Here is a 20,921-nt window from a genome sequence, read left to right on the forward strand (position 1 = left end):
GTCATTGGGATGTTGGCACTGAGGGGCATGTGGCTGTGGGATGACAGGGATAGTTGAGGGGACCCTGCATTGGCTTTGAGACCCCTGCTGAGTAGTCATGGCTGGTTTTTTGTAGCTACAGAATGGGCCAGAGAAGCCACTTTGAGATTACTTGAAAGAACTGGGATATTCTCCTTGTGCCAAGCAGGATGGGGACCTGGGATCGAGAATGGAGGTTCTAGATCCTGTGCCTGGTCACAGATGGGCAGAGAAGCCCTAGGCCTACACAGCAGGGTCTGGTGGGGCTGAGCCAGGCAATAGCTGCTTCTGTCTGCGCTGGGTGCTTGTGGTGAGTTTCTCACCCATCCCAACATGCTCAGAGAAATGACACAGTACAAAGACACCAGGCTGAGGGGCTGTGTGCGTGTTCATGCTTTAATTCAGAGCTGTCTGCTACAGGCACAACTCTGTCTGAATAAAGAGACAAAGGGGACTGAGAGTTATGACCCCTTCCCACAGGCCTCCTCCTCTGTCCCCTCAAGTTTCTGTCAAGAGGATAGCCTAATATGAGTGCGCAGTGGCCTGTTTACATTGTCACCTAGATCAGAGGAGGGCTGTGAGTTCCTTGGGTGGAGACCCCTCAGTGGCCTTTGGCCCTAAAGCCTGGGATTTGTTGTCCTGTGCCTGAATAGGTGGAGAGGAGTCTCAGTGAAAAGCTATGTAATGCTACCTGCTTGGACACATTGATCATGAACTCTGTTCAACGTTGCCTCTGTTCAGAAATCCTCACTGAACCCTATCAGAGGGCTCCAAAACAAAGGAGCCACTACTTCAAGCCGCTGGGCTCCAAGGGCCCAGTAGCTCTAGAAGGTAGTTCCTGGGGACACCTCCTCAAGACCTTGTGTGCTCTGACTGGAGGCAGGGGAAAGGAGCACCCTTAACATTTTTGCTCCAGGAGCCAAGGGCAAGAGGGAAAATTGCAGCCTATGGGATGGGGAGAGCTCTGGGGATGAGCATCTAAGGGGAGCCTGGCCCAGTTCCACCTTGCTCTCAGCCCCCTTCTCCAAATCTGGAACCAGCAGGCTGCTCAAGTGTCTACTTCCAAGCCTACCTCTTAGGATTGCACGGGCATTGCAACCCCTTTGTATGGATATGGGACTCTGGGCTTATATAAACTTAAGGATAGGGCCATTACCCCAGCCTGCAGGGTCATCCCAGGGCTGGGTAATGGGCTGCTCACTCCACTTGCTCTGGCAAGGAGCAGAGCCCTTCTGAGAGGCAGAACTCACGGAAAGAGAGGACCTCTGCTGTAGGTGAGGTCCTCTGGTGATCACATAGGCAGGGTTAGGGTCACAGCAGAAGCAGGGTGGTGGCTGGTTCCACTTGATGCCTCTACAAACCTGGACCCTTTTCAATGGCTTCTCCAGCAGCAGGAACAGGGTATACCACAGTCCTAGCCCTGCCCAAGTCCACCAAACACGAGACACGACAAGAATGCCCAGACAGCAAGACATGGAACAGAGGGGCTGCAAAGTTGGACTAAATGCCAATGGTGAAAAATATATGGATTTTATGTTGTCAAATATAGTTCATACATTTATTTTCTCAGCAGAGCTTCGACTGTTGCTAGGGAGACATGTGGAGCTCCACGAGTGCACGGCGCAGGAGGCTGGGTCCGTGGCCAGTCCTGGCTTGGCTTTGGATCAGTTTTATCCCCTGTCTCTCCATGGTACCACCCCAGTGTCCTATGGGGCAGCCCCAGCGAGGCCTCAGGCATTTGGGTTTGGTTCAGCTGGGGTAGGGATGTTCCACCAAGGATGGCTGGTCTGAGGCCCCAGCCAAGGTGGGGGAGTTTTGGAGGCACAAAGCGCATGGCAAAGGGCTCTTGCCCTGATGGCTAGGCTGGCTGCCCACTCCCAGTGCATGCAGGTGCCCCTCTGGAGGGCACAGAGTGGAGGGGCAGAACTCATGAGTCAAGTGGTGGCCACTGGAGCAACAGTGAGGGCAAGTGACCTTAGCAGAGAACCAGAGAGGCTCCCAGCCAGAGGGTGAGATGCAGGGCTCTACCAGTTCCCTGGAGGTGGGCCAGTCAGGTAGGAATGACCTCTCTGGGAAGAAGAGGGAAGTAAGGATCAGAGCATTTTCTCAGACTGACTGGGCCTGGACCAGGAGCAGCACAGACAGGCTCCCACCACCTGGCCATGCCCCTACTTGGGAAGCACACTCAGGAGACTCTGCTTTGGCATAGACAGGCAGATGTTGTGACTTCAGAAACCCATCTGGAGGTGCCCCCTGATGGCCATATTCCTCTGGAGTCAGCTCCATGAGAGAAGCCCTCGTCCCAGAAAGCAAGCAGCCTGGGGTTTCTGGGGTGGGCAGGAAACAAAGTCCTTCAGGAAACTGAGTGCAAATGTAGTCAGGGCTTGGAGCCAAAGGAGCCCGGGTAAGTGGCCTCTGACTTTTCCAACTCACTGAGGTACCTCTAGGCTACAGATGAGGTGGATTCATCTCAGAAGGTGAAGGGTACCCTAGAGCTGCTAGCCTTGCCTTCTCTGTGCTGGCAGATTTGCCCAAGGGAAGCTGGAGCTTGAGTAAGGGCTCCCTCCCACTCCCATGGTAAGCGTGTTAGTAGTGATGGGCATTGACATCTCACAAAGATCTAACACACCCAGAAGCCAAGAGGACAGACAGACAGACACAGAACCTACCCTCCTGCCTGAGCTGGTCATTCCAGCTGGACCATACTTTTGCATCCCAGGGCAAGGGAGGAGAACTGGAGCCTCAGTGGGACCAGGGAAGCCAGACCCTGCTGGGAGTGGCTCTCTGTATTCTGGGTCCTGGCTGCCTCCATTTGAGGAGGTAATACTGGTCCGGGAGCCCAAGGAGAGGGGCAAGGGGTGGCCTGGAAGAGAAGGCATGGGGTGGGCCAGGTGATGGAAGGAATGGTTCAAAAGAGGGGAGGATCTTCAGATCAATACAGCCAGAGACATTTTGAGCAGGGCCTGCCTTGTCTAAAGTCTGGGTGGACAGAGGGGACAGAGGGGTTCGGAAGCTCTTACCAGTTTCTCCCTCTTCAATTAGCCATCTTAACCTTTTCTCTCCAAGTTTTGGGATGCCTTTCTGAATCCCTGACACTATTGACATCTTGGGTGGGGGCGCTATTCCAGACCTGAAAGTATATAAGAGGAAGCCAAAAGGGGATGGGTGTGGGTGTGGGGCAGCAAATGGCATCCTACAATCAATGGTCAGGCTGCCAGGAGTGGAGAGCCGGCAACCTCAGAGCTGAGAGCCACCGGCTGTGTTGGAGCTCGGCTGGCCCAGTGAGCGGCAGCTGATCCTACGGATGGAGTGCAAGGCCACCGTGCAGCAACCCCGCAGCAGGGAGCTGATGTTGTAAATGGGTTGGCCCTGACGCCGCTGGGAGCGGCAGAGCCAGGCCACTGTTGGCACAGCTGGCACTACCACAGCCAGCAGATCCACGATGTAGTGGCGGCTCCAGTAACTCTTGGGTTCCTTTTCGGTGGTGGTGGTGGCAGCGGCTGCCTCGTCCTCCTCCTCTTCCACGGGACACACCACACTCACGGGCAGTCCTGGGTTAGAGTTGACTGCAGGCCGGTGTGTGGCTGGCCCGCAGGTGATGGGCTCTGGGGCATCAAGCTCGTCACCTACTGTGACTACCACGGCCGAGTCAGGGTCTCTGGGCCCTGAAGGGTGGGGATCCAGCTCTGAGTGCCTGTCCTTGAGGACTGAACCGCACACCTGAGCCTGGCCCACTTTCTCCAGGATGGTGTTCAGGTCAGGCTGGTACTGCACAAAGTCTGTCTGGATGGCCCGCTCCTGCATGCAGCTAGCCTGCACACCAGCCTCCATGCCGCACAGCAGCTTCTCGTAGGTGTTGCTGGCAGGGAAGCGGGGGCCCAGGTTGAAGGAGCTGTGCAGCGAGGCTTCCTCAAGGCCACAGTCCACTCCTGATGACAGTAGGCTACTGGCCTCCAGGGCATCCGTCCGACTCAGGGTGTCATCGGCAGCCACATATCCACTATCAGCTCCATCCTCGGCAGAGGTGTTGGAGGGGTCCCCTGGCTGGCGGTCACCACAGACGGCTGGGTCACTCAGCTTGGTGTAGGTGGAGCTGCGGGTAAGGGACCGTGCAGGGGACCCACCTGCTGACTCCCCGGTTCCTTCCTCCTTGGCGACTCCATTCTGGGCCACCTCCATGCTGTGCAGCAAGGTCTCCAGCTTCTTGTTCTGGATATTGATGTCCACAAAGTACTTCTGCAGCCCCTTGTCCTTGTCAATCAGGTTGTTCTTGACGGTGTCGATGACCTGCTTGAGCTGCCGGATCTCCTTGCGGGCCTCTTTCAGGGCCAGCTGCGCTTCTACGCGGTGGCACTCCTCCTCAATCCAGTCCTCCTGCATGCGGGACAGCTGCGTCTTAAGGTCATCGATCTCCGTGTCCCTGTAAGCAAAGGCAACACGACTGCTCATAGCCTGTCCTCCTGACCTGTCACTACTACTGTGGAGAGGCAAGGAGATGTCACCACGCCCGGATGGCCGCTGACGGGGTGGCTCAAAGCTAGAGACAAAAGTAAGGGGATTTGATGCCTCTCATTTCATCCCACAGGGAGAGGAGTAAGAGTGGATGGGGCAGGGGCCAAAACAGGATAGTTTTCTTCAAGAGGGAGAAGAAATGGCAATAGGAGTCGCGGCCCATCTCACCCATGAAGCCAAGCGGTCTCACATCGTCACCTCCTGCTATAAAAATGTAATAAACTCTTAATGCAAAAGAACAAACATTAGGGAGGGATATGGTTTCCTACTGAAGGAGCTTGTGTTTTAAGTGAAGAGACATTTGTCCCCTGACCCCCAGGGAAAGGATGGTGATTTGTGACAAATGACAGCCTTTGCTGATGGGGGGGGGAGCTGAGTGTTTTATAGCATGCCTCTTTCAGAAAGAGTATAAAGTGGTATAAAGTGGTGAATGAGTCACAGGAGGGTGAGGAGAACTGGGTGGCTCTCTTGTATGCATGCTAGAAGGTTCTTTCTATTTCCTGTTAAGTAGAAAAGCTGAAGGGATGGATGGGAAATGCAGTTACCGAGAGAAGGGCTACACCAGCAAGCAGAACAACAGCAAGACTTCTACCCAGATGTGCTAAGGCCCTTCAAGTCTCTCAATTATAGATGGACCCAGGGGTGCTGAAGAGGGAGTGGTTAGTGAAATATGCCACAGTGATGAGAGGGAAAACCAGGGTGAGACTCAGTGGGCACTGGCTTCAAGCAGTGGGAAAGGATTTATGAGTCTAGCTGAGTAACTGTACCACCTAAGGCACCATAGATTTCCCACTCTAGAATAGGCTTCTGATGTCGAGCAGTATCCTCTAGGAGAGGCTGGCCACCCAATAGGATGTATTAGCAGTGGACGCCTAGGGGGGCAGTGACCTGAACTACCTGAGGGGCAACAGCAGGCAGATCAGCAGGCATGGCGTCCTGGATCTCCCTCTTCTCCACTTCTCATACATGCCTGCTCTGGGAGGTGAGTGTAAGAAGGAGCTGGGTATGCTCAGCTTGGCTGCACCTTGTACCTCTCTCCTTGGAGCCAGCTAGACCTTGGGGTCAATGGCTTCCCAGTCCTGAAATGGCCTGGTACTATAGATGTAATATTTGAACCACATCTTAAAGGAAGGAATTGGTAAATACAAGATGGGAGAAGAGGCACCTCAAAGGGTTGGGGACACAATGCCCACAAGCACAGAGGGGTTTGAAGAGTGGGCACACGGTGGATGAAGAGTAGGAGGGGGAGGCTAGCATGAAAGTATGGCTGTAAAATAGCACCTGGAGGATGTGAGGAGAAAGGCATTGTGCCAAGGATAGCCTGTTGTGGGTAGCAGGATGATTAGGGATGATATGAGCGCAGCCATTCTGCCAAACACAGGTGGATGGTCTACATGCCGCTACTGGCTGGCCCAGACAGGAAGCCAGAAGATGGGCTACTGGTTCCTCATGGGCATCAGTGCAAAAGGCCAGTCGAGTATGAGTACCATTAGGAAGAGGGCAGGAACTTGAAAAAGAAACCTTAGTTCAAAGGTGGCAGAGCCCAGCACTTGAAACTCGCTGAACTCTAAAAACCACAATAAACCCAGACTGGACTGGCTGCTTGGCAGAGGGCAGTCATGCATGCTGTACTCTAATATGTCCAGAGATTGGTGAAGACAGGAAGATCAATGTGTGCCAGGAGCTGGTGATTGGAGAGGAGCAGCTAGGGCTGATGGGTGACTGTAGAGGATGGGGAATGGTTGCTAATGGGAATGGGGTGATAAAAAGAGGTATCCGATTGTGGCAATTGTGCCAACACAACCCACCATCCAGGGGTTATGTTAGATGGGCCAATTCTGTGGCACAGAGAATACTTTGGGTGAGGTGTGCTATAAGCCTTGGCAGAAGCAAAGAAAAGACGCAGTGGGATGCCAGGCCTGAGCTCTGCTGTCTTACACTGTTTGGTCCAGCTCAGAACAGACACAGTTCAGAGGACACTGGTGAAAGTGGTAAGAGGTGGGCGAGGCCACCCTAGCATAGGGCTTTTGTTGCTTGTGACAGGGCACTACATTCCAAGTTGTCCTCCAACTTAACACTCCTTCCTTAGTCTTCTGAGTTCTGGGGCAACATACATGTGCCATGGCACTCAGCCTTTGAAGCATGGCTGTTAAAGATGAAATCACCAGGAGGGGCAGCACTTAGTGTCTACAAGGATCTGAGAATGAGCACAACTGGGCCTGAGCTTCTAGGAGACCTGCTCCAGGATGAGCAGGACCTCAACCTTAGCATCTTTGACCATCTATCATCTACAGGAAGGAAGCAGCATGAAAGGAGGCTTCTGGGCCTAGGCGATAAATGGAGCAAGGCCATTCCTTCTCCTTCCCAGGCAATACCCCAGGGCCCTGTCTCTGCTGAGACTGGAGCTGCTGGATGTCCCCAGGGCTTCCCTTGGCTGCCACTCACCGATCCTGGAGCCGGTCCTGTGTGTCCTTGAGCCGGGCCTTCAGGTGCCGGATGCAAACCTCCTTCTGCTGCAGTGGAGTCAGATACTGCTCTGGGGTGGGAGGCTTGATGCCATGATTGTCGCTGCATAGTGTGTACTTCATGGAGCGCCTGCAAGGGTATGTCCATCAGAGGTGGGGGATAAGGGGGCAGGCTGGGTGAGGGTGGGGCCAAGGAGCAGGGGATTCCAGCCTAACTACTCAGCCTGTGCCACCAGCCCTCCTGCGCCTGCTGTGAGGCCACAGTACAGAGACAGCCTTCTGCCAGGTGAGTTTAGTGAAGCTCTTCTGAGTGAAGAGCAGGATGGGAGATTCAAAGGCTCCTCTGCTTAGGGAAGAAGGGACCTCTCTGAGGCTTGTGTGTGCTAAGTACTTTATGACACCATGTGTGGGCCCTCCCTGTAGCAATAGGCTCAGGGAAGCCTTTGTCCTGCAAACATACACTCACTTCAGAGAAGCTGGCTCAAGCATGCGGGCTGTGCATCCTCAACAGGTATGTGGGAGAATGAGCAGGGAGCAAGGGCAGGTTCCAAGTGAGCCTGGAGAATGAGGACTCACTTGCATGGGAGGTGAATTCTCCTGGAGGAGACACTCTCCTCTCTGCTGCCAAAAGCCTATCTAGCATAGGGACAGGGATGGGGAGGGCAGACAGGTGTGAAGTCATAGCTGTGTTTGCAGACACCCTAATGCACTCTCTTTACCGTATCCTGTGGGAACATACAGGTTTGCCACTTCTTCATCTTAAGAAATTCATAGTGTCTCAGGTATTGTGTACCTGCATGTCCCCATGTGTGTATATACACCAATTTCATACTGCTTTCATAGGCAATTGCCTGGTCCAGGACATGTTTATACACCTATGCTCTGGGGCATGCGTGAGACACCTGTGAACGAACAATTAGCAGCAGCTGGCTTGAATGACAGCTGGCTGGCTGCCTTCTGCAACTGATACAGTATGTCATACCACACCTCTGGAGGAGCCCCCACCCAGAAGGCCACTGGAGCCAGGATGGAGGGCTGGCCATTGCTTTCCTAGGAAGAAGAACTCCCTGATTCCACAACAGACTATAGTCCAGACGGTTCCACCCACAGCTTCCTGGCTGCAGGATCTGTTCTTAGGAACCCTAGTTGGTTCTTGGTTTCAAACCCCAGGAGTGTTCCCACACACTGGAGACTCGGGCTGCAGCCATAACACCCTGGTGCTCCAAGGGCTGGGAGCCCTTAGGCTCAGGATAGACACTTCATAGGGCTGGAAAAGACAGGTCCTGTGGAGGCCCATTGTGGAAGTGGTCCCATTAAAGGCAGGTTTAAAGTTTCATGGAAGAAGCCTTGTAATATTTACTGTATACTGTAAAGTGGGAAGATGGCGATAGTAAGGGAGACTAGGTCATACAGCCTCTCTTCCACTTGGCATGAACCTAGACCATAATTTAGCACATGCCACATCTGTAGCACATTTGCAGTGGTGGGTGCCCGGGCTTTCCCACCTTGGTCTAAGATCTCATCAAAAGAGAAGCCATATAGCATCCTCCATTTAGATTGTAGCTGTCCTCCTGCCCTGCAAGGGATTTGACAGGTGGGCACAGACTTGGGACGAGTAGAGAGAGAGTCCTCAGCCTGGCATGTGGCAAGAGGTGAAGAAGCCAACATTAAACTACTAAGGATGAGGGTTACAGTCAAATGGGGGCTTTGGTTCTCATTTGTTTTCATGGACATTTTTTCCAAGATAACATTTAATACATGTTTATAGTCTCTATAGTCTCTCCCTCTCTCCACCTCTTCCTCTTCCTCCTTGTGGTGTGTATATTCAAAAATAGAAGCATGTGATTATACATATCTTAGCAGAGAGCCTGGCTGCAGTGAAGCCCTTAGGTAATGTGTCACATCCCCTAGAGGTAGCACTCCCCCATTTTGGGCAACAGGACATTTGTCTCCACAGGTGTTGGCCTGGGGGTTGAGACTGGGAGTCTCATATGGGAGATGTGTTATAAAACCGCGAGTAACAGAAAAGTCTGGAAGATGCAAATCAGAAGCCCAAGACTGGGCACGTGTCTGACACATGACTGTTACTTACCATCCACACCTTAGTGGAAATACCTGAGATCTTTAGTGGCTCTGGACATCCCTGAACCCAGATGATGTCTCTCTACTGGGACGGAAGGGCTTGACTGTGGGAGTGCTGTCAGAACATACCTGTCCTTGTGTCCATGACCCTCAAAGCCTCACTGTGGTCCAGGATATACAGGCAAGCTGCAAACTGATATTTTCCCTGATATTTCTGGATTATTACATCCATTTTATGACAAAGAAAAAGTTGAGTCTTAGAGACAGGAAGCCAAATCCAAAGCCTGCAGCTTCCCAGAGCCTCCCACTTCCTCCTTGTATTCCAGTACCCAGGAGACAGGACACCACATCAACACCAGGTTCTAACACTCAGGGACCCATAGCATTTCTTTATCTGCCCTCCAGGTGACTCTGTATTTCAGGTGTCTGTCTACTATACCTAGACCATAATTTAGCACATGCCACATCTGCAGCACATCTGCATTTGCAGAGCCTGAGATAATGTCCATATGCATCTTGTCTTCTCTTTTTAGGGGCAGCAGACAACACTAATCCTCTCTGAATTAACAGGACAGGTTGCTAGTACATCATGTGGCCTAGTTCTAACAAATGAAGTCAGACAAAAATTCACAGGCAAATGTCCCTTCTCTGAGCAATGAACACAAAGGGGGCTATGCTCTTCTTTGCTGGCCAGAAGGCTGGTGGTACAGGAGCCATCCTGGGATAATTAGGATAAAAGACGTTCACATGGATGGTGGGGCAGGAAGAACAAAGACCTGTGATGTTTCAGGAGTTGCCCCCCTCCGGCTCCTGCCTCAACATCTCATTTGCTCATGCCCATCTTTCAGACAGGAACCAAAGTTCAGAGGGGAGAAGTGAGCCTTTCTAGGCCAGTGCCAGGAAGCGTGCTAGAGGAGCACGGTGCTGTTTCCCCATCTCTTGGGTACCATAAAGGCAGCCCGGCCAGGCTGGAAGGAGGAGCTGGTTACCTCGGTGTGGGGCTGCTGTCACTGCCCTTGCAGGAGCCAGAGTTGCTGCTGCTGCTGAGGGAAGAGGTGCCGTAGGCGTCCCGCACACTCACAGGTGGAGAGGTGCGCCTGGAGGCGGGGAGAAGAGGCAGCTGCTCATTCTGGCTGGCGGGCAGCTGTGGGCACTGGGCGAACACTGCCAGGCCACTACGGCCTAAAGTGCCCCCGCTTCGGGTTCATCACAGGGAAGAAAGGCAGTGGGGAGGGGAACACACACACACAGAGACAAGGGTGACAGAACAGACAGTGGAAATCAAGATGGAAACCAGAAGGTGGCTGACCCTCCTAGATCCCCAGGGTCAAGAACAGAGGCTAGACAAGGTTGTGAACAAATGGTGGGTCCCAGGGTCTCTCAGCTCAGGGAAGGATTATCCATGCATGAGCTGAAACAGAGGGGAGGAGAGTGGGGCAGACAGGAAGTGACCGGAGGAGAGCCCCAGAGAGTGAAAGGGCCAAAGGGGGAAACTACCGCCTGCAGGGATGGTAACGGCAGGGCTGGTGCTGATGGGAACCTTCAGATAACTGTTATATCCACCGTGTCATTTGGGTCTTTAAATAGTTCCTGGAGGTGGCATGGATCATCCAGCCTGCTTTAAGGATGGGAAAACTGAGGGCATAATTGGCTTAAAGGCACGCTACAAGTCTGCTGCACACACTGCGAGACAAAGCCCAAGGCTTTCTACATCCGAAGCCCAGGTTCTAGACAAGGGAGAAACTCACCTGCGAGATCCAGCAGAGGCTCGTCTACTTCCCTGCAGGGACATGGCCATGAGGCTGCGGGTCCTGGTTAGCGGCGGAATGGGCGGTGTTCCCGGGGCTGAGGAAAGAGGGCGGGTTGTGGGGGGCGTAGGGAGGGCAGGGCCGGGCCATGTCATCCTCTCACTGGGGCCACTGCCTGGCATGGCTTCTCCTCTTGCCCTTCAGACACGACACCCCAGAATCAAGCGAGGGCCTATAGGCTAGGCTGCAGGTGGCTGCCTCCACCAGTGAATTCAGTGGGGGCTTGGCACAGGCTGCTAACCCCAATTTAAAGTCTCAGTCCTCAGAGCCTCAGGGGTGGCTAGAAGTCTCAGTCCAACCCCAGATCTTCCAGGTCACAGTGAAGATACCCAGAGGGCTGAAGACCCTGTCACAGTCAGACAAGGACCCTCCTGTCCACCAGTGCAGCAAAAAGGATCTTCTAATCTACCAGCAAAGCCTGCTTCTCCCCAGGTCCCTGCCCCTCAGATCCTGCCTCCCACATCCAGTCCTCCCTCTTTGGCAGGGCTGCAGGTCGAAGGACTCCTGGTGCAGGAGTAGGAGCCCCAGAATAGGCCGGGCTGGTCTCGCTGACCATCACCTTCCCAGTTGGCACGTGGTTCGGGGCTTCCTGGCTACAAAGGAGACAAGACAGACGGACATACCAGCACACGTGTAGAAAGATAAATGGATACAGACAAAATAGGTCATTCTAAGATGTGCCACACACATGTGCATGCTCAGGCACCTGCCCACAAAGCAGGAAAAGCAGCCAGGCCCTCTGATTCTCATGCTGCATGCAGGTATGCCAGCTCCTGTCATATAAACATGCATGCTTATTTCAGCACATCCCAAGAACTTGAGCACACATTTGATGTATAGGAGGCCAAGGTCAAGAGAGTAAGAAGCTCTCCCTAGTTGCTGAGTGTTCTAGGGTGGGTGGGTCTAGCAAGTACATTCACATGCCCAGGAGATTTGAGAAAAGGGGTGGGTGGACCCAGGCCTATTGACTCCACTGCTGGGGTCCTTAGGATATTCTACTCAGAAGAGACAAATAGTGGCAGGGGACAGCTTTGCAGGGATATCTTTAGGGATAAGGGGGAGGGAGAGAACCCATGCAGAGGGTTAGCTGTCTGGGATCAGGGCAACACTAGCATCAGGGTCAAGGGAGAGAAATCTAGGCTTTCTGCAGCCAGTGGCTAGTTTTGAGCCAGTCTGAGAGGTGGCAATCCCTGACTCCACACTCAGGAAAGGGACTGTAGACAATAGCCTGGGAAAGCTTAGCTGAGAATGTCATGCCCTGGACTTCCGCCCATGCTGGAGGAGAAGCAGCTGCCAAGCCACGCCCCAGTGCACAGCAGCCCGTGCTACATGTGTTACGTACATCACGCCATTGATTTCTCCCAACAGCCCTATGAGGAAGTGCTGAGATTAGTCCCCTCTCATAGATGAGGAATCAGGGCCACAACGAGCAAAAGGACTTGCCCAAGTCACACCCCAGTTGTGTGGCAGGACCAGTAGTTGAACCAGACCAGCATCAGAGACTGAGATCTCAAACCCCAGAGTTCCTGACCCAGGGACTACCTCCTTCCCACGTCAGGGCTCCCAGGAGCCTGCTTCTCCTGGCCAGTAGTGGGACCATCTCCTGAGTGGACAAAGACACTACTCAGATGGCCAGTTTCCTGGCTGTGATACAGAACACGGCCTGTTCCCCTAGAGGGCCTGGACACAGCCAGCATTGTCTGCCCAGAGGTGTCAGGTGCTGGGCTGCAGGAGCCACTGACACCATGCCCGTCACCTGAGCTGCCCACCTAGCTTGGCACCACTTCCCATCCACCAGTCTCAGTCACCCAAGCAGAGACCCTGGGAACAGCGGGCCCAGACCCACAGTAGAGAGTGTAGGCAAGTGCAAAGTGGGGAATCAGCAGACTGTATGGCTATCTAGAGAGGCACACAGGGGTCCCTGTCTCTGGGGCACAGAAGGACATGGTGGGAGCAGCTGGAGTTGGGTAGGTAGGGGGTGATGGTACCTGCTCATGAGTGGACAAAGCTTGGAGGACTGCCTGCTACAGAGTGGTTCCTCTGTGGTCAGGTGACCTGCTAGCAGCTCTCTTTCATTTGAGCTAGTCCATCTCTTTACTCTCTCTGTTCCTATCAACACTTTACTCTTGGCTTTAGGCTGGCTGTCAAGAAGGAGGAAGCACCTTCAGCAGGCCTCGCCTCCCAGGATAGCTTCTCTACCACGCCAGCTCGGGGAGTGTGACTGAACAGTCAGCAGAGTCCAGGTGGAGCTCCAGGCCCAGGCCCAGGCCCTGAGAGGCAGGTGAGAGAGGCTTAGATGGAAACTGCATGTGGCCCTGGTACAATGCGAGCTTTGTCCCAGCTGCCTCTGCTACTACCTTGCTTGGCAACCTGTTTCTCCCTCTTCTTGAGTTCTGTTTTCCTTCCTCCCTGGCTGTGGGTGGGAATGGAGTGGCATTTGTACCTGGACACAGTTAACAGTCTCCTGGGAGACTAGAACCAGCTATTAATTCGGGGCAGAGTAAAAGTGGCATTTCCCCTGCTGGGATGGGACCTCACAGGCAGGGTCCCTCTTGGGAAGGCAGAAGCCACCCAGGCCCACAGGGTACCTCCTCTTCAGGATCCTGCTCAGAGGCCCCAGTGCGTGTCCTGTGTCTTCTTAACTCCTCCTTCTCATCATAGCCCGAGAGGAGGCATGTTACCATGGCATTTATTGCCATGTCGCCTGTTCAGCCTGGAGTCCCACAGGCCTGTCCCCAGGCAGCTGGAGGCAGCCACTTGGAATAGAAGGTGAAAGGAAACCCTAAGCCACAGGAGCACGGCCAACAATCTCTCATCCCTTCAACTCCAAGGACACCCACCCCTCTTCATGCCAGTGTCCCTGTTTCCCCATTGTGCACACTCCATAGCAACCGCACAAACATCTGCCTCTTTGATTGGTCATCCCCATGCCCAGTGCTGCCTAAGGGCTTATAATGAGGAGCAAGAGCTGAAATGCTGCAGAAATAGGGCTGAACAGGTCTGGGGCTGAATTCTGGCTCTTGTACTCTGAACGTGTGCCTCAGCAAGTCTGGCTACTGCTGAGATTCAGTCTCTCATCCACCATGAGCTGCATCTCCTCGCTGGGCACTGTGAAAGTAACACGAAACAGTGCATGCATATGGCATGGATGGTGGCTCTGTCACACAAGAGCCACTGAACAAACAGGATCAGACACTGGTCTGGAAGTAGATAATTGAAATGTGATATGACCTTCAAAAGAGAAACACCCAAGACCTTTTGGTGGCCTCGGGAAGGTCAAGAAAAGCTTCTTCCAATCAGAAATATGTGTTGAGTCTGGAAGAATGGGCAGGAGTCCACCAGTGGGAGGACAGGGTGGCATGGCCAAAGGCAGTAAGTAACTCAATAATATAGCTGCTCAGAGGTGAGGATCAGTGAGTGAGGCCACACAGCCTGGTAGGCCAGGGTTGTGTCCAGTGGGCCACAGGGAGGCATGGAGCTATCCCACAAAGGAGATAGGCACATCAGAAGTTCATTCAAGGAAGCCCTGGGTAGAGTTTGTAGGAAAAGGACAGGACCAGAGCAAAGGAGATCAGGCAGGAATCTGTGAAAACCTTCCAGGGGTGAATACAGGAGGGCATGGGTCTGGGTTAGCATCAAGATTAACAGAGAAAAGACCTGGACCATGTTTGAAATCCATCAGAAGCTTGTGGTTATATGGAAACAAAGTGGGAAAAACTTTATCTTGGAGATCAAACCCTTTCCACCTACAACAGTCTCCTCCGCCCTTTTCTTTTCCTCCTGTGTGTGTGTGTGTGTGTGTGTGTGTGTGTGTGTGTGCATGTGTGTGCATGAGTGGGTGCATGTGTATGCATGTGTACATACTGAGAGCTCTGCTTGTCAAAGCACCACCATATCTCTGCTTGAGCTATTTGCCAGCCTACTGCATCCCACCCCCCAGGTCTGTGTATTCAGCCTGTGCCCTGCAGCCTTCCTACAGGGACTAGCTTCCATCCCTTCCTGTCTTAGCCTCTTAGCTGAAGTTCCCTGGTGTATTTCATAGGAACAAATACAATCAACACACAGTTGTTCATAATATAATGGTTTAAAACCCTGTGCTAGATCATGAAGCTAGACGAGATGGTCTCTGGGGTATCTGGGTCCCACATTCTCATATAGGGCTGTTTATAAAACAAGGGGCTGGGATATGATGCTGTCTCTTCTGGGTCACAGTTTCCGAAGCTGTACGGTTAGGAAGCTGCATCTCTTGGGAGATCCTGGCATCTTACTCAATATGGGGAGCAGCCAGGAGCTCAGGTCAGCCAGTGTTCTAAGTGAAAGTCCCAGAATATACCTTTGAAGGTATCTTTTTCCCCCCACAAAGTATCAGCCATCTATGAAAGAAGAAAGCAACCCTACAACCTCAGAGAACAGAACAGGCTGAGCTGATGACTCAGCCTCCAGCAGCTGTGCAAAGCCGAGCACAGCAACCAGAGCTTGGGAAGGATCCCATCTCTGCCAAGGCAGAACCTGGACCATCCTTCCCTGGCAGATACAGCAACTTGTGCTCCTTGGATGCTAATGCAGGGATGGAAATGGAAACGGGCCTGCATGCTTGCCAGTAGCTATCCTCCAACCTCAGAACTCCAGGGCAGCTCCAGTGAGGTGGCAGGCCAAACTATGCAGGTTTCAGGGCGGTCTCATCCTCCCCCATCCACAGACTCTAGTCCAGCCTTCCTGTACTTAAGCTGGCAGGAGTTGGGGGAGGGGGTACTTCACCAGATCACTTCCTGTCTCTAGCACAAGCCACTCCCAGGACTGAAACCACTCAACAGAGCCACTGGATTCTGTGTTCTCACTGTGGCAACCCCAGAACAGTGGCAGGACTGTTCTACAACTTGGCTAAACGCTGCAGGGGTTTCCAAGGTAACCAGGAAAGGCTTGAGGGCTGAGGCAGCTCTACAGGATTAGTCTCAGATGCCTCAGCACCGGTCCCCAAGCCTCCATCTACACACCATCTAAGAAACTTAGCTCTGGACTGCTAAGCAGGGTGGGCTCAGGCTTCCTCCTCCATTTCAGCCAATGGGGTCCTCATATTGGTGATTAGTGACAGTCAGCACTGGGGATGAGGAATGCACCCTCTGGGTGTGTCTGGGGGGGCATTCCAGAGCAGAGGAACTAAAGGAGGAAGCCACCCTGAATGTGGGGGCTCCATCCCATAGGCTGGGTCACAGAGCAAAAGAAAGAAGAGATTCTGTATATATAGTTACCCCCTCGTTCTATCAGTCTGTCTGTCTCTCTTTCCCCTCTGTGGGGCTGCTGTGAGGTGAACAGCTATGCCCCTCTCCCATAGGCTAATCCTACTTAAACTATGTACAAAAATCCCCCTTTTCACTTTGCTGACATCTTTTGTCACAAGGACAAAAACTGACTAGAAGGTCTGAAGGTGTAGGTGTGTATGTGTGTGTGTGTGTGTACATGTGCACTTGTGTATATGTGGAAGCCAGAGGCCAAAGTGGGGTGTCTTGTTCAATGACTTATTTTCTGAGGCAAGGTTTCTCACTGAACCTAAAGCTCACCAGTTCATCTAGACTGTCTGGCCAACAAACTCCAAGAATCCTTCTGCTTCAGCCTCCCAAGGGCTGGGATTATGGGTATCCATGACATAATCCATGACAAACTAGGGATGCAGACTCAGCCCTGAAGCTTGTACTTTACGACCGAGACATCTCCTCTGGCCAGTAAGACCATTTTGGGTTTTTGTTTGTTTTTAGAATTCTTCATTTATTTTAATTAGAAAGATTTATTTTTATTATGTGTCTGAGTGTTTACACATATATGTGTCTCACATGTGTGCCTGGTGCCCATGGGGGCCAGAAGAGGATTTTAGATCCCTCAGAATGTCATTACAAATGGTTGTGACACACAGTGTGGATACTGGGAACCAAGCCCAGGGGAAGACCATTTTCAAAAGGATTTGGAGGCTAAGGATGTAGCAGAGGCTTAAAGAGTATGTGAAAGACCCTGGGTTCAATCTCAAGTACTGCCTAATCGCCCCAAACAAGAGGGGTGTTTACAGGTTAAAATTCTGAGATACAAAATTTTCATATCCACTAGAATTATTATAAAAAAAAAACAGGAAACAAGTACTGTTATGAGCATGGAGAAACTCATGTGTGGCTGGTGGAGAATACAACAGCCACACTGCCATGGCAAACAGTTTGTGAGTCCTCACAAAGCTAACCGGGATGGCCTGTGAGCCTGCAATTCCACTGCCAGATAGATTTCCCAAGGAACGAAGCAAGCATTGAAACACAGTGCACAGGGTTGATGCAGGCAGCTTGTCAGTAGGAGATAATGTGCAGTGCAGTACATGCATGCACCAGGACTTCAGTCATTAGAAGAAATGAGGTAGCAACATGTGCCGCAACGGGAGTGAGCCCTGAAGACACTGTATTAAGTAAAAGAAGCCAGATGCAAACACAAGTACTGAACGAACAAGTGGGTTTACACAAATACCCAACATGGGCAAATCCAGACAGACAGAAGCCACTGAGTGAAGCCACTTAGTGGTTGTCAAGAAGTAATAAAGATCAGCTGCTGACAGGAGCAGGGCTTCTTAAGGAAGACTATGCAGATGCTTAGGGATTAGATAATGGGGCTGGTTACACAATTTCATGTAAGTACATTCTCAGAGTGGTGTATTTCTCAGATTTTATGGTCTGTGAACTACATATCAATTTTAAAATCCCATTCAAGATAAATCCACACAATCTCTATTTTAAATGGATAGTTGCCAAAGGATCGGCATGGTCCAGAAGGGAGAGGGTGGTCCAGAATGCTGGGCAGTGGCAGCAGGGCAGGATGGAAAACCAGCTCTCTGCCCTCACCTGAGACCAGAGGCGAGCACAGTACAGACTCTACTTCCAAGGAATTCTTCCTGTGCCCTCTCTCTAACCTGAGTAGGACTGCTCCTACTGTTCTTATAAGCAAAGGAGAAGCTCTGTCCAGAGACCCCCGATCTTGCCTCTCCCAACTGTCTCTTCTTGCAGCCTAGGAACAGTGCAAGCAGTAGCCTGAGACCCTCAGGAGCTCTGAGCCACATCACACTGTCACTGGTGGTGATGTAGGGCCTGCCTCACATCTCTCCAGTCCAGCTTCCCCAAGCACTCATGGTAGCATCCTTTGTTCATGGGTTGCTTTGAGACCCAACCAAGGTAATAAGGGAGTGATAGGTAATCCTTTGGAAATCAGAATGCTTCTTTGTATTATTAACTCTTAAGGGCATCTGTCCTTCTTTATAGATACTCTGTACACCTATCAGAGAGTCTAATAAGGCATTAGCTGATTCTGAAGTTACAGGCACCCTCTTCCAGGCCAGCTGTCCAGGGACATTCACTAGGGCAACATCTGGCAGGCTTCCTACATAGGCAGGGAACAAACAGTAGGGGAATCCTGGGTCCACTCCTTCCAATCCTAGTTGCTCCAGGATAGACCTTCTGCAGACACTAGGGAAAGGTATGTGAACAGAGGGGTCATGGTGCCAACTTGAGCTTGGTAGCCAACCTAGCAAATGACTCCTGGCAGATGGAGGCCCCCCAGCAGCCCTGCATATGGCTTCCCCTGTGCTTCCTGACTGATAGAGCTGTCAAGCTCTGCAGCTCCTCTCCTGCCCCTCCTTCTCTTGAGCAGCACAGGAAGAGGATAATGGTGGCATGCCAGTCCCTGGTTTCTCTCTCCTCTTTGGGCCTTGGCTTTTAAGATCCTGGGTTCTCACCATTACTTATGCCAGCACCTATCCCCAATACCAGAAAGGGGCTAATGTGGTCTCAGAAGCAGAGGATGGAAAATGCCTTAGGGAGAATGTCACCATTTTATCCACAAAGAAACGAGAATTCGGCAAGAGCAGGTAACGTGTTTACAGTTACCCAGCAAGTGGGAGACAGTCTGGACTGGCAGCTGGATTCCAGCAAAAGGCCTTCTTCACCCATCCCTCCACCCATCCTCACTTAAAAGCAGGCCAAATTCAAGAAGGACAAAGGAGAGATTTTTCCAAAGGGGAAGCTTTAGGAGGAAAGCTGAGGGGTAAGACAAGGGTTCTACCAACTTTAAGGCAGGTCACACAAGACAAGAAGGTGAGACTGAGGCCCAGAGGAAAGGGGACCACTACGCTATGAGTACAGAGTGGTTTAATCCCAAGCTTCCACTGATGCGAACAGGATTTATGATCAGTCTCCAATGAGGAATAGGTTCATGCTTTGGGAAAAAGAAAGACATCCCTTAAGTGGGTGTTAAAGGAAGGATTTCTGCACAGGATTTGTTGCAGGGCTCCTTGGGATTGGCGCAGGGAGGAGCCAGAGAGAGAGGGTCGGGGAGGGAGAAAAAGGGTGGGGGTGGAGGAAAGGTAGTGCCAACCTTCAAGTGCTGTGTTTTGTTCGTGGGGCCTGTGTAACAGGGACCAAAGGGATATGCAGATGTGAGAAGCTCCGCCTGGGACCACAGCCCCTTTGCATGGAGACAGCCCTCCATCGGTTAGTGATCAGAGAGCCTCCACCAGCTGGGAAAGCCAAACCAGGACTGACATACAAAAGCAATCTTCCCGACACTCTAGTCCAGTGGCTCTCAACCTTCCTAAGGCTGCAATCCTTTAATATAGTTCCTCATGTTGTGATGACCCCCAAGCATAAAATTATTTTTGTTGCTACTTAATAAGTGTAAATTTGCTATTGTAATGAATCATAAGTATCTGATGTGCAGAATATCTGATATGTGACCCCTGTGAAAGCATCATTTGACACCCCAAAGGGGTTGCCACCCAGGGCTCAAGCTCACTGGTCACACTTTGTTAGCAGAAAAACCAAAGACGTGTGAAGCTCACAGTATGAGCAACAGCATCAAAAGTCATGACCCTGAAACATGGCCACCTTGTTCTGATCCCACCAGCATTCACGGTGTGCTGCTTCTACTGGGAGCCAAGTCACATCTGTGTTCTTGAGGCCTTCGAGCTAAGCACAGAAATGTGGCACAGCTCACCCAAGCGTGCCCTGTGTTGCCCACAAGCCATGCCCCTCACTGCAGCCTCCTCCTTCCTCCTCTGTGTTTGCTCTTTGAAGCTGCCAGCTGCCTTGCCTGCTTAGCAGCTGGTCCCCGTCTAGCTGATTGCTGGTGGCATTTCCCACATGGAGCTGAAACCCTTCACCTCCAGGAAGCTCCCTGGCTTTCCCCAAGGCCCAGCATCGCTCACGCTTGCTGGATGAGGGCCAGGCAGTAACAAACCCCTTTCCAGAAATGCCTTTCCAGAGAAGCTGTCTTGTCTCTTGATTTAGTCAAAACAAGCATTTTCAAGATGCTTTTTAAGTGGACAGTCTGCAAACACTAAGGCCCCACTGAGAAGTCTTTTGTCTCAGAAAGGTTTTACTCACAGAGAAACCAATTAACTTAACAGGAGCAGCATACTTCTGGGATCAAATGCACCTGGGTTGAGGTTCCTAATGCCAGTGGATCTAAGTCTCAGTTGCCTTTTCTGCAAATGGGGCTGATTACACTTGTAAATGGGTTAGCAATGACGAACAACATCAGCAATTATGCCCTGCTCCATGCTGCCAGAGCCCTGGCACAATGGACGCCTGTCTATTCTCTTATAACTATTTTTAAAATTGTTAATAATAATAATAACATGCATAAGTGCATTCATGTGTGTGTGCATGTGTGTGTGTGTCCATGGTCCAGTGTATACACATGTATGTAGAGGTCAGAGGTCAGCTTGAGTGCAACTCCTCAGGAGCCATCTTGTCTCTTGAGACAGAGTCTCTCTCGCTGGGATCATAGATTAGGTTAGGCTGGCCAATGAGGTTAGGCTAGGCTGGCCAATGAGCTGTTTCCAACTCTTCTGAGCTAGCCTTATAAGTGTGTGTCACCACACTGAGCTTTCCCAGAAGTTTCAAACTCCTGCTTCACAGCAAGCACTTTCAGGACTGAGCTATCTCCAAATCCAACTCCCTCCAAACATTTTTTCCACCTTGGCTCTAGTTGTGGGGAGTGGTGTGTGCAAAGAAAA

At 51.8% G+C, this 20,921-nt stretch overlaps 1 protein-coding gene across 6 annotated transcripts in view; it reads right to left on the minus strand.

Moving 5' to 3' along the window:
* Positions 1 to 396: 396 nt before the first annotated feature.
* Snph (syntaphilin) overlaps positions 397 to 20,921 on the minus strand; it is a 41,508-nt gene continuing 20,983 nt past the window's right edge. The window contains exons 2-6 of one of the 6 annotated variants that reach the window (XM_029474632.1): positions 12,228 to 12,255; positions 10,826 to 11,478; positions 10,067 to 10,174; positions 6,976 to 7,125; positions 397 to 4,438 (exon numbers count right to left, since the gene is read on the minus strand). In XM_029474632.1, the coding sequence (XP_029330492.1) occupies positions 3,256 to 4,438; positions 6,976 to 7,125; positions 10,067 to 10,174; positions 10,826 to 11,007 (1,623 nt within the window). In that variant the 5' untranslated portion in view covers positions 11,008 to 11,478; positions 12,228 to 12,255 and the 3' untranslated portion in view covers positions 397 to 3,255. Of the gene's footprint in view, positions 4,439 to 6,975; positions 7,126 to 10,066; positions 10,274 to 10,825; positions 11,479 to 12,227; positions 12,256 to 20,921 lie in introns of all 6 variants that reach the window. The other 5 variants (XM_029474631.1, XM_021156167.1, XM_021156166.1 and 2 more) reach the window with 5 other exon arrangements.

The sequence above is a fragment of the Mus caroli genome, chromosome 2, assembly GCF_900094665.2.
Source record: "Mus caroli chromosome 2, CAROLI_EIJ_v1.1, whole genome shotgun sequence".
NCBI lineage: Eukaryota > Metazoa > Chordata > Mammalia > Rodentia > Muridae > Mus > Mus caroli.